The sequence below is a fragment of the Ptychodera flava genome, chromosome 5 (genome assembly GCF_041260155.1).
Source record: "Ptychodera flava strain L36383 chromosome 5, AS_Pfla_20210202, whole genome shotgun sequence".
NCBI classification, from domain to species: domain Eukaryota; kingdom Metazoa; phylum Hemichordata; class Enteropneusta; family Ptychoderidae; genus Ptychodera; species Ptychodera flava.
Genome location: NC_091932.1, coordinates 21,936,638 through 21,950,731, shown reverse-complemented (window position 1 = coordinate 21,950,731; position 14,094 = coordinate 21,936,638). Strand labels below are relative to the sequence as shown.

Here is a 14,094-nt window from a genome sequence, read left to right as displayed (position 1 = left end):
TTCATGAACGTAACGTTTATGTGAGTGACTCATAATTTAGAGTAGAGAGTATTTATGAATCCGAATTTCGAAATCATAATAATCCCGTAGTATCAATTTTAATCTGGTCCTTGATCGGTCACCAGCAAAACAATCTAAGCATTTGACTGAAGTAAAATTTAACTACTTCTTACTCATGGTCGGACGTTGGAAGTAAGCTTACCGATAATTAATCACAATTACAGCCTAAAATGTTTCTTTGTGTTAATAGCTATTCATTTGCGGGATAGATCGCTTTGTCCTGAAGACAACGGCACAATACATGCCTTCGTGAGTTGTTTCTCTGTACGTATCACAGCATATCCTAAAGTATTATTACGCGTAAATCGTAGTAAATATTCGACAATGTGTTTTGTTTCGTTGATATCTGTAAGTTGAAAAGACATTCATTACACCTGCCATTTTAAATAAACAAAAACAGCGTGTTTCGTAGATTTAGAAGCACTTACCCGCATAACAACATTAAGTATCGACACGGTCCCTGTAGGACCGTGGTATCGAAAATTAAAGACCGAACATGGGATTTTTTTTCTCTCGGCAGGAGACTACATTGTCATTTTTTGTGAAGCTGTTCTGTTCAGCAGTATGGCTATTTAAGGAAATGATTTACCCTATTGCCAAGGCAATCAATGGTGTAAATACAGCCTCGATATGACTTTGTAGTATTATCGTCTTGCCTACACTACCAAAAGTTATGAAGATGCTAAGAACAGGAAAGCTTCTATGCTTTCTCCTATCCACGTCTTTCGTTTACAGTCAGCAAACATGTTGGTACACAACATGGGCTTACCATGGCCCTGAATGGCTCTACGACTGGTGTACTTCGACAACAAGGCCCCAGTTGACCACACCAACACGTAAGTTGAGTAAAGTTTATTAACTTTTATTTTCGTAAAAATTGTTGACTGGCCTTTTCCATTAATATTGAGTGAAGGGTCGAGGAGTCCCATATATTCTCATTAAAAATAGCTTCATTGAAAGTAGTTTCCTTAAAGTTAATCTTTGAGATTTTAGCCGCACTTTCCTTAATGTTGCAGACGTGGCCCTGTCTTACAGTGAAACCGCTACAGAGATAAGTTTTCACTGTGATATCGATTATCACTCTTCGGTCCAAGACGTGTCTATGCACTTCGAATGGTTCATCGATGATGAAGTTGTGTTTGATGAGATTCGTTCAGACTCGCCAGCTAGATCAACGATGGAACAGTCATACTTGGAAGGAAGAATGGGATCCCAGGTTTGAAACCTGACACCTATAACCTATTGCATGTATTTATAAATACAATTTGTACAAAGTACAATGGAAATGAGTATGGCTGGGCCAGATTTGACGCTCACATTCATATTTACTTTAAACAAACTATGGAAAAATTCATGACACTAAACACTTTATTACATTCCGCTTATGCGCACAACAGCTCTCGTATACTTAACTTGCTAATGCAATTAGCTTCACCGAAGTACATATAATGAGCTTTGATTGAACGGGAGGATAAATTGAACGTTAGCGAAAGTGCAGTACTCTTAGCCTATGCTTATGATCATGATAGCTAATGCTGTCTATGCCTGCACTTTAGCCGTTTCGCATGAATAACATTTCTCTTGGGAATGTTGGGTATGATGCGAAAATATTAATGAAAGTTTAAAATGTAAACGAATTTGTCGATTTTGTTTAAGTATTTCACTTCAATTTCTTAAGGTTGGTTAATTTACTATTTCATAAAGTACTGTCATCCTGGACTACGCCACCTGTCACGCTTTGACCTATAGGAGTCGGGATTTAGTGTCACCTGACTATTTTGGCGTTTTCTCGTTTTCGCACGTGCCCTTTTACAAAGAATTGGATTTGTGCTGGAGTTGTCGAGGTCAAGCGTCCGTCAACTGCTGTTCAGCAACACAACCACTTTTCGATCAACGTTACGTGACTTAAGAGTTTTATTTATGCATGCCATGTACCTTTATTTTTTTCTGGAATCCATTGCACCAGGGTAGGGGTGGATTTCTTGTCGCAATTGCACTACCAAAACAGAAGTGGTGTTCAATCGCCACAATTTTTATCTTTATGACTACGTACCGGCTGTCTGTCGAAGTAACTCAAATTTCTCGACAAATACCTAACGTATTGGTTTATATTGCTTTTTTTCAGTTCATGAATTTTCCTTGTATCGCTTGAAGTGTCGCACTTGCTTAATTATTTATCTCATGACTTCTGCATAAGACTATTCCCTCTTCCCTAAATGACAAAATAATGTTCGTATGAGATATGCAAACATTGAACAACATTAAGTCTCGTCCAATCGGTTTCCGCCTTACAGAAAAGGTAACCGACATTTTGAAAACTATCGACGTGTGTCTTTTGTGTACCATGTCACGACCCACTCTGAATGCCTTGTTGTCACAAACATTACGATGACGTCAACGTGAAGGCATTTTAGTTGAATCTTATTGAAACATCTGGCCGCGGAAGGTTGGCTTACAAGCGGTTTTGACTATGATGTCTTCGCTAGGTGACTGGGTGCCGTACATGTACGTTAGGAGTTCGAATGCGGTCAGAATTTTTCTGAATGTACGACCTACAGCGGAAAGGTTATAATCATTTAAGGCTGAGCGACAAACCTATAAAAAATGGTGAATATAGTATAAGTGATAACAGTGCTGACCTTAGTACATTGGTTCCACAGAAAACATTAAGGGTCAAAAATCGACATTTTTCTAAATCACTTATGCAATCGTATCAGAAAATTCATAGAGAAAACATACCGAAGGATTGGGATCTCGTCCAACTGTCATGGCCAATGGTGTGAAATTCGATGAAATTAAATATACATCATACAACGGTGTTTGTCTAGCATTTCTAATGTCATTCAACAATCGAATTTTCAAGCTAATATTCAGTAGAATAGGCAAGAATGCACAACAAGAAATACCGCAAGGAGAAGGTCATGAATAGTTAGAAGTCAGAGTATTGAATATTCGAATGACAGAAACGAGGCGACTTTTTGCCCGGCGCAATGCGGTATGATGCTAGCTCAGCTTCAAGGCATTTACTACCTTGTGCTCGCTTTCGACATATTTATTGATGAAATGGAAAGTTAAACTACAAACCCCCTTATAATTTTAGTAAATCTAAAAAGGATTAATCAAATATTCAGTTTCTGGGATCATTGCTCCTATTTGTGTTCTACTAGTCATGCAGATTAAATAAAGTGCTAGGAAAATCGTAGAGTATAAAACACCAGAATATGTTCTCACACAAAGCTTTATCACACATTACTTTCCATTATTGCTCGTTCCGCTTCTTTCTATGCATTCTGTCGAAATATTTAAAATATTTTCTACTCTTAGACTCAGACGAATTTTTTTCAGTTAGCTACATGCCGGAAAATGCCGAGAGAGTTTGACCGGTTAAGAAGGGCTTGACTACGCAGTTTCTGCGTAGTGAAGCTTCATTACGTATTCATGGTGACCCCTGGCCAGCTGTCAATAACTTTGGGGGCTTTTGTCTTTTGGCCTGCTTTGCATATGCGTCGTTGGACACGACCTGCCAATCACCCAGGTAGTCAATTAAACTATTAATTGACTGTTTACCGACCCAATTAACACTATCCAGCAGTATCAGTCATATTTTAATCGCGTGGCCCGGATGGGCACAACGTAGGAACGTGTGTATTTCTGTGTGTACGTTTCACTTGTGGTGTTGTTTGTACCATCGTGTGTCCTTGTTTCACCTACAGCATTACCTTCAAGGTGACAGGCTTACTATTAATGTTCAGTATCATTGCACCGAGTTCTGCCCACGGTGAAAACCACCTGTTTTGCCTACTAATTACTGCCCGTCGCTGCCCGTCCTGAATGTAGCCTATCTATAGCTACAGTAATCACATAAATCATTTATCAGTTTTGATATATACTCCAAATTGTAAGTTTGATCAAAATCGAGACCACATTCAAGGGCTATGCAGACTGTCCATGTAAGCACACACAGTGACAAGAAGGCGGCAAACACCTACTCACCAAGCACATCGAATCGGCGAAAAGAAGCATAAAAAGCTAGGCTTATCGCCAAAACAAACGCGCCAAGCGCTAACAAAAACCCATACCAAGCGGCCCTTTTCAGGGCCACCAAATACTTCAAAAAGGGAACTACCAAAAAATACGATAAGATGACATAGAACACACAAACACTTAAAAGAAATAACAAAAATCGTACACATAACAAACAACTGAAACACAACATTAAATACAAAATAAACAATCACAGTAACGTAACAGAAAACATGGCTGTGGAAATAAATCAGCTATTTCCAAAGAAAAGCCGACAACAACATGAAATTCAACAACAACCTATCATCGCTCAAACTATGAAACTCCGAAAAATAGTACTAGGCAAAAGCCTTAAAATTCATTCGGACACCAACAAAACCAAACAGAATAAAACCACCTCAGGATTTCAACAAATAAAGTCGTATAATGTGACTACGCTACACCGTGAGACACAAACAATCGCAACAACACCAATTCAAAGAAAAGTCAAATTGGACTCCACGAACAACAAAAAAACAAAAACTTGAAAGCTATCTGAAGCTGCTAAACTCGCACTTCTAGAGATACCCTTTCAAACAAGGAAACAAAACATGTCGCGTGCCAAAAGAATCGCGATAAACCAGCTTGCAAACATTGGACAAATTTTGGGAAAATAACCCTTCGACAAGGGTCGTTTTTTCGTTATTGTCAACACAAACGATTACGTACTCGAATGCGAAAGGCAATTACGTAACACTCAGTATTATACATAACAAGCCAGAACAAACAGTAAACAAAGTAAATGAACTATTAATTAAAATGTACGAGAACAAGCACATCAACCAGGATACTTGTAAGTATCTTGATCCAATAAACATAAAATCCGTACCCCGCAGTGGTACTTATTGCCTAAAAATTCACAAACCTCCGCAAAAATCTAAAAGACACACCAGTCAAAACAAAATTTACCGAAGTAAAGAAATATAGAACAAACAAACCGAACCACCAAAAGGGACTCACAACGTGACCAAAATTAATATACTTGCCTCGCTAATCGGAAGCAAGACCACTAAAATGCATTAAAATAAATTTTCACAAACACAAAACTAAGGAAAGAATCTACACTGCGACAGTAGTAAAGTATTATTCCCTTCTGTGACAAATAAGAATTTTTACACCATTTTATTCATTTATCTAAAGGGAGCGAAGGAAAAATTAACCATCCATGTAAATAAAGTATGACCCTGACCTATATATGAACTCACGCGCAGCAGTGCATTGTTCTGAACTAAGCGGGGAATTCCCTGCTGAGTCATTCACATTCAATGGACTTGCGCAATACACTAGCTATGACTCACCCCCACTGAGCAAAACGGAACGACATTCTATTCTCTCTCTCATTTGTTAGATAGATTCTGACTGAGCCGTACCGGAGCCGGTCTGCTCTTCAACCCGTACCGGAACAGTTCCGAAGGTGCGGGTCTCGTTTCTGGATGTGAATTTTATCTGCTGGCTGTTCCCTTTTCACTATGTTTGGAGTCGTCGGAACGAGCGGAACCATAGGGATGTTGCGCAATACCCCTATCAGAACACTGTTGTGCAATACCCCTATCGGGACGTTTCCAGCAGGGGCTTTCGCAATACCGTTCCAGTTGCTTAGTAACTTGTGATGTCATGTTCAATGTCTGTCATTCTACAGTTTTCAGAAACATTTTCTACAGAATTTTTTTCTGAATCTAACTTTCATATCCATTCAATCCATAATGTCTTAGGTATCTTTCCAGAGGTGGACTAAATCCTTCTTGTTTTTGAATTTCTAGCGCCTGATGAAATATGTCCTGAATAAGTTCTGACCCGTTTTCTGTTGTTGCACCTTTTTCTTGTATTTGTGTAAGCAGCTGTTTATATTGAACGTAATAATGTTTATACTTCTCTCGTCTCTTTGCTACACCCGTTTTTCCTTGTATCACATCAATAATAACACCTGGTATAGGAGTTAAAGCTAAAAGAACTGGAACTGTCGGAATTGCCGCTATGACAGCAGAACTTACAAGAATTCCCTTAGTAATATTGAGAGCCATATCAATTCGACCCATTAATTTATAACTTCGTCGATATGCAGCACTTGTTCTTTCTATGTAATCAGCCAATTGTTCAACGCTTTCAACAACTGAGATGTGCATTTTTTTTTTACTGTATATGTAAGGGATGATAAAAAATAATTGTAGTAATATAGAAATACAATATGGCAGAAGGAGGAGAAGATATACCACTCCAGGATTTCGATGATGCAAATTTGAATGATGACGTTACTGCTAAAACATTCTTTATGGACGATGATAATACCCTTGCAGAAGCTGATCCTTTCCTTGCTAGCCCAAAGGTTGATCGTTTGACTGAACTTAGAGTAGATAAAAAATTAAGTATGGTTAATCAATTCTTAAATGAGAATAAAATTACTGATCCGGATGCACTAAATGTATTGGCTACGGAATCTGAGATTAGGGATGGAAAGCTGTATTATAAAAACCTCAAGCTGTCTAAAGATAGAGGAGGTGGATTTTATAAGCTCACCACATTAATGAGAGAAAAAGGAGGACATGAATTTATGAGAGATGTATTAGGAGGTCGCTCTAGCGCAGAGCCCGAATATGTGAGTCGTACATTGTATTCTGAAGATGTGAAAAAACGATAAAATACCGGCTGAGAAGATGACGCCAGAAGATATGGGTATATACAAAGATGAACTGACATTCTTACGACAAGATGCGTCTGGTAATGCAGACAAAATACAAGCTTTTGAAAATAAAATCGAACAATGGAACAATCTAAACCCAGAATATAGAGCTATTAATGATGAATTAAAGATTGCGAATATGCGTATTAGCGACCTTAACAATGAAAAAGTTAAAATAAGGCTAGAGAAAAGAGAAGTTGAAAAACAGTTAGAGGAAATTCCTGTAGAACACACCCAAGCAAAAGAAAAAGCCGAGAAACTACTAGCTGAACTCATAACAAGAGAAGCTAAAATTGACAATCGAATTGAATACGAAAATGGCAAGATTAGCGGGGCACGTGAAAGTCTGGCTACGACTAGGTCTCTTCGTGATGTAATTTCCGATCCAGAATTGTCACTCAGGCTGAAGCTGACAGAATTATTTAAACGAAATGGTATTACAATCGCTGCAATACTGACTGCCCTTGGAATGACAATATCAACAATTGCCCTGGCTGTGACTAAAGTAGGAGGAGGAGGAGGGGGAGCAGGAACTGGCGGGTCTGGTTCAGGTCCGCCCAAAGTATATACAAAAGCGAAAGAAATTGTAAAGCAATTTGGCGAATGGTTAAAAACATTGGCTGCAAAAAGTGCTGCTGCAATACCAGGTTTAATCGGCTCCCTTGTCAGTTTTCTATTAAAAACAGCAGGATCGGTTGTCGGATTTGTTGGAGAACAGCTATGGATATTTTTAACTGGATTAACATTAGTCATTATAAATAAAATTATGTATTAATATATCACCCCCTACGGAATCGACATGTTTGGTGAAAAGAATATTGCAAAGTTTCTTTCTAAAAATAAAGACCTGTTTGGTTTCTCTGTCGAATTGGAATGGTGCAAACTTCGGCGGGTAAATCGCCATATCCTTCGAGCAAATCCAGGTGTCCGACTCAAAGATGATAATCTATATCATAACATATTAGCTTTCATCAAGGAATGTCAAAAGACTAACTTCTTTAAGCGACTAGAATTCATAAACGTCTTTCAGGAGATTGACAATGATGAAATGGAAGTCCAACATTTACAAGAATATTGGGTTCTTCGATTGATTCGCGACACAGGCAATCGATTTATCTTTCAGGCAGACGGAAATATTTACGTAAAGATGTGATTTTTTCTTCTAAGTCATTATATACACGAAGTGAAACTTAATTTTCTTTTTTTCTTCTACTATATACATTACACAAAAATGGGGTACGATAGATCATTATTACCGACTTTCAGCAACCGAATACCGAAGGGAACGAAGTCAGAAAGAACTCATCATGTGATTGCTCATAATCCAACTGTGGCAGATCCAGGCCAGACACTTAACATACGATGTCCAAAGTTAGAAAGCGGAGTAGTACTAGTTCCAGATACTTTCGATCTGGTTTTTGATCTCGAAGTAATGGGAGATGAATATAACCGAGTAGTACAAAATGTTGCAAAAAATTTGGTGGAGCGTATGGTTCTCAAATTTGAGGGTCAGCCACTTTTCAATTTGAACAAATATAACCTCATTGAATGTTATCGTGATCTCTTCAAACATAAAAAGGAGAGAACGAACATGACACTGTACGGAATTCAGAACGAAAATCTAAGAAAATTAAGAAGCGGTGCGACCGATGCAGATGCCGCCGTCGTGGGCGATAAGTTACTTTTCGACACATATAAAACAAAATATGCTATTCGTCTGTCTCATCCCCTCATAACAGGTCATGGAGTTGCATATCCAAAAGAGTTAGGGAGTCATATCGAATGGGAAATTACGCTTGCACCTGCCTCCCAATTACTTGTCAGTAATCAGGTTGTTACAGCCAATTATAAATTAAAAAACATTCAAATGGAATACGAAACAATTCTGATTCCGTACTCGCGAGAGATACTGCTGGTTATTACAACAGTGGGAAAAGTTTTCTCTACGAGCATATACATTATTTTAGAATGATCCCATTCAAAGAATCGGACACGGTTATCAATGAAAATATAAATGTGCCACGACGTAGCATTAGAGGTATCTTATTACTCTTCACTAAAATCAGAATCAGACAGAACTGAACAGTGAACTTTTCTTTAATCCATCCATTGAATCTGTGTCTGTATCAATCGAAGGCATTGCAAATAAGTGTACGCTCAGAAGATGATACCAAGACAATTTTGGAAAGAAACACGACGGTATTTTGCTGAAGATAAAGATTGGTGTGAAATTGATATAGATGAGGTCGATTATTTGAAGAATAAATTCTGTCTGTTTATCGATCTGCGTAGTTTTAAAGATATTGAATTTCATGGAAATGGTCTTAGAGTAATGAACACAAAGGACGGAATACAGCTTGAGATCCTGAAGAAAGATGCCTCGTGGGGTGGCGATGACGCTCACAATGATAATATATTTGCCCACGTTTATGTTATCAGTGATGCCCAGGTCACTGTTGAAAATAGTAGATTAAAGTCTTTACAATTTTAACCATGACCCGTCATTCCTATCGGCCGTGTTTCTGCCAGCCATTCGCCCGTGTTCAGATTGTATAACTGCACACGTTTGATATCATTTGGCGCCATCATAATTTTACTACGCTTTTCACTACGGATTTCTCCAGCCTTTTTCCGTACAAACTGTACAAATTGTGCCTGCTCGGGCTCCTTCCCAGTTTCAAATAGATCTTTATAATCTTCAAAGTTCAAATGTTTTCTAACACAAACATCTTTAACCCTTTATTTTTTTCATCTCGGAAACGGGAGTTCGAAAAGCATACACTTTCGAGCGTATGCCGACAAAATCAAGAATAGGTTCACCATTCAACTCATCTTTAAATTTACCTATCACTTTTTATTAATCTTCGGAAAGTTGGGCCCACTCATCCCACTAGTATCATATATAGACTTCTCACCATTCTTTTCAACATCTTCTCGGACTATATCATTGAAAGTTACGTCCGGATCCGGGATCGGCACACTGTAAACAAAACTATCAGTATCCATGTAGGCTAATCGTATTCCAGGGAACTGGGTCCGAAAGTAATTGTAATGCGTCTCATACATTAGCAGCTTAGAAAGTTCCAGTACTGCGGCGCCGATGAAAACTGGTTTTACATATCTATGCTCATCCGTTTTCAGTTCCAGTAGGGCACTGTCGCAGGAATCGCCATCCTCTTCGGAAGTTATGAAAGTTATATGTTTCGTCTTTGGATTATACTTCTGAATCTTTTTACGACCACTATCCGTACCGTTCCAGTCCGAAACAAATTTAAAGTCTCTGTACTTTCGAACATCTTCTATTGTCTTACCGAACATTGCATTATTCATCAGCTTATAGAAATTCTTTTCGAAATCTGTCTTTCCCTTTGCCTCATTTTAGTGTTAAAGTCAATATATTCCGCGAGACATGGAGCTTCATCGAAAGCAAGCACACGATACACCTTTTTCAATCTCATTCCCATCCGAAGATAGAATTCCAGCAACTTGTAGTGTAAGACGTATCTCTCTCTGTCCAACACACTTGTAATCAGTCGAGTGCCCTGCCTCGGAAATTCATAGTGATGTGGCGCTAATGGCAAATCGCTGTGTTCTTCATGTAATTCGACCGGATATTCTAGATCTACTTCTAGAAAACTTGGTGGAAAGGTGGCGCCGGGTCCCCACGCCCCGCCAGCTCCGCCCCCTTCTTCCCATTCATCCCACTCTTCCATCGTCATCCAATGAAGTCCGCCAGTTGGCATTTTTTGACTCATTGCCCATCCGTAAAGATTATTAGCATCGAGATATTTTATTTCGGTCACCGGTTTCTCCGGATCGTAATTCCCGCCAGCTTCACCAGCCCCTTCGGCGACGTAAGCTGGATGATTTGTCTGTAAATAATGAATATTACACTGGCTGATGCCGCCTCGAATCCCCCGTTGTACGAAATTCATCTGCTCAGCATCTTGAATGAGTTTAAATTTATTACCTGTGTAAAGTAACATAGCATCCCATGTCAAACCTGGCGCTGACATATAGTGGGCTGGATCTAACCTATATGCTTTTAAACATGTGTCACGAAAATTTTCAAATATATTTGCAAGAAGTAGAACGTCAGTCTCACAATAGAATTCCATATAATCACGAATCGTCTTACACTCAACTTCATCCCATACTCGCAAAGCATGTTCGTAATCGGACTCTGAAATCCCCTCTTCCGTCAATTCGCTATAAAATTCCCCCCTCTCCGGGAGCTCCTCCTCTTCCAGTCTGTCAACCGAGTCTAAATATTCGTAGGGAAGAAACCTTTCGCCCTTTGAATGTCCGGGTACGTAAGTGGTACCGTGTCGTCCATCCGTGGTCCGGCACAGTTTTTGCCAACTTCGCCAATGACCCCATCATCAACTGAGCACTATCCATAAACTTTATAGAAAAGAAACGTTTCTTTATCTCCCTCTTCCCTCCGGCAACAACAATTGAGGCGTGAAAAATAAATGTTTTCGAGAGACCCATAATTCCACCATTGCTCGTCTTAGCTATGATTTTAGGCTCTGGTCCGGTACCCCCATCATCTATTTCATGTAATTCTTTCAAAATAAAAGAACCATCGTATCCCTTGAGGTTGTGAAAGTAGATAGGAATGGTTCTCGACGGCCGGCATCCTTCGCAATAGAAGGTCGCCTCCTCCTTCACTACTCGATATCCGGCGGGCTCTCCACATGCAATACAGACTGGATCATTGTAATTAGATCTATCTTTCATCGGTATTATTTTCCAATAATACGATTTCGAATAATACTCGGCCCGTTCTTTCATATCTTTTAGAAATTCTGTAACACAGGAGAGACCTGTGAATGTTCTTTTACCATAAACTTTTGGCCTCGTTCCGAAGGCGCCCCACCGTTCCACCATAACATATGAAAGACAAATTGGAATGTGCCGGCCGGTCCCCTTCTCAATAATTGCCTCAGTATCTGCATAGACGACGTAGGGAGAAGGAACCTTCTTCCGATGTCCTTCGAATTGACATACTTCCTTAGGAAAAACTGGCTGGGCAGTGTCTGTTCCACAGTATACCTGATGTTCTTCTAATTCTTCTGTTGACTTAAAACCTCTTTTACAAACCAGGCAAATACACTTCCTTCTGTGCTTATTCTTACGATTAGTATGAGAATTAAGAAGACGATTTAACAGAAGTAATTGGCACGAAGTGACCCCGGGTTCTTCCCTCCCCACCAACTATCAGTAATATATTTGCTACCCGATCCGCTCCCCCCTCGGCTCCGCTATATAACACAGTTATGTCTGACGGATCGGGATCGGACTCGTGGATCTGAAACACTTGAAGTTTCGTGCCCGGATTTTGCTGCTCGAAGCGCCTGAATACAGTCAGATCGGCGGGCGTAGGAAAGGGAATACCTTCCCAACAGTAGTCAGCAATAAATGGGGCGTACGTATTCCATTTTCTCCTTACCTGACCACCCCTCTTTTCACGAAACTCGGGATCGCTCAACTTTATACTTGCTACGACGGCATACTGAAAACGATTCTCGACCCCCGGCGGTAGAATAAGATCGCTAACACAATGCTTATTTTTTAACCATCCGGGAAGTTGAATCCGTCCGGGCCAGCCCCGAGTAAAACTTCTACTAGATTTACTTCAAAATTAAGTATCTCCTCGAGAACGAGACCAGAACCCTCAACAGCTTCAATTGTATCAAGCATATCGTCGTAGCGTTTTACTAATTGTTGCCCCACATCCGCCCCTCTTACATCTTTTGTGTATGTATCTTTTAATTTAACAGGCAATATACGAATTTGTGTATTACCAGTTTTCGGATCCGATAATTTGACTTCCATTTCGGTATAAACAGAGTACATCTTTCCCCCTTTGACCATACCTTCAATATCCACCAGCTCCCCGATATCCTCGACTCGCTTGACTTCAGGAAATTCTTTTCGTAAAACTGCTCCCTTGAATGCTGTATGTAATCGACGGGCCATCTTTATGATATATATACTATCCTAAAAATTTTTAAAATGAAAAAATAATTATTCTATGATAGGTCATCAAAATCCACTATAATATTTTTGTCAGCATTTATTTGTTTATATATCTCACCTAATCTTTCTAAGTCGACTAGTTCTTCCGCATCTTGAATTTCTGGTTTATTAGGCGCAGCACAAAATAACCTCTCAACAGTGAAAGAAAGAGCACGCTTACTTAAGCGCGGTTTAAATGCTAAGAATTCTATCTTACTACCTTTCCTGATATTACGAGGTACAATAGCAGGATTTTTCTCGGACTGGCAATGGGCTCACTGTTTTAAAAGCACAGTCAATTTCTTGAACCATATCAATACATGTAGCGAAATCATGAGGCCCTCTTTTAAACCGAAATTTAAAATACGCCACTGGCTGTGCCTCGCTCCCTCGCTTCTGATACACTTTAGATGGATTGTAAAATCCAGTAGTATTCTTGGAGTGAGCGGCCAGGCTTGCAGCATAACTTTTAGCAGTAGATGCATCGAAACTTTCACCTAGGGTACGGAATATTATTAAATCGGTAAACTTTTGAAGACTCGGTTGCCAACGGACACACATTTCATCGCATGTAGCAGGATCTTTAGAACCGTACTTAGGTCCGATGGGGAAAACTACTTCTAGCTCACTGTCTACGTATATGAAAGGATCTACCAAATATTCTTCAAATATGAGTTTGCCGTCACTGATTCGGACGCCTTCTCCGGTTTCAAGTATTTTTATTGCAGTTGAAATAGAAAGGATTGTCATTGTCTTATCGTATATATCTTAATAAAAAATAATTTAAAAAATTTTTTTCTATGATATAGTATCCCCAAAATGTCATACATATTCATAAATGGACCAACTGGAAGTGGTAAGAGTTACGATGCAGTAAATTTGAAAGAAGAGGGAGTTGCTACGGTGACTCACGTACCAGAATTTGACACTAGTTTTTCTAGCAACATTGCCGACTTTTATAATGGGCGCCACGTTTCGATTGCCGATTTTCAGAAACAGTTTATAGAACATACTCTTAGTTTACAATATCAGGCTTGGGTGGATGAGGGGGAGGGGGGCTACCCTTCAGAACACTACATTATTTGTGACTCTTCCATAATTCAACATCTGACTTTTTCTAGAATCCGGGGCGTTTCCATGGCAGCGGAAGAAAAAAAGATTGTTTATAGAGCATTTGACCATTTAGACAATTTCATTATCATATTCAAAGATATGCCTTGGGATTATTGCAGGCAGAATGTGTTGACTCGAGCCAGGTCGTACGAAATAGG

At 39.4% G+C, this 14,094-nt stretch overlaps 1 protein-coding gene across 1 annotated transcript in view; it reads left to right on the top strand.

Moving 5' to 3' along the window:
• The first annotated feature begins 658 nt into the window (after positions 1–658).
• LOC139133257 (von Willebrand factor D and EGF domain-containing protein-like) overlaps positions 659–14,094 on the top strand; it is a 33,420-nt gene continuing 19,984 nt past the window's right edge. Inside the window, exons 1-2 of the mRNA XM_070699772.1 lie at positions 659–896; positions 1,077–1,276. Coding sequence (XP_070555873.1) covers positions 734–896; positions 1,077–1,276 — 363 coding nt within the window. The 5' untranslated portion in view covers positions 659–733. The remainder of the gene's footprint in view (positions 897–1,076; positions 1,277–14,094) is intronic.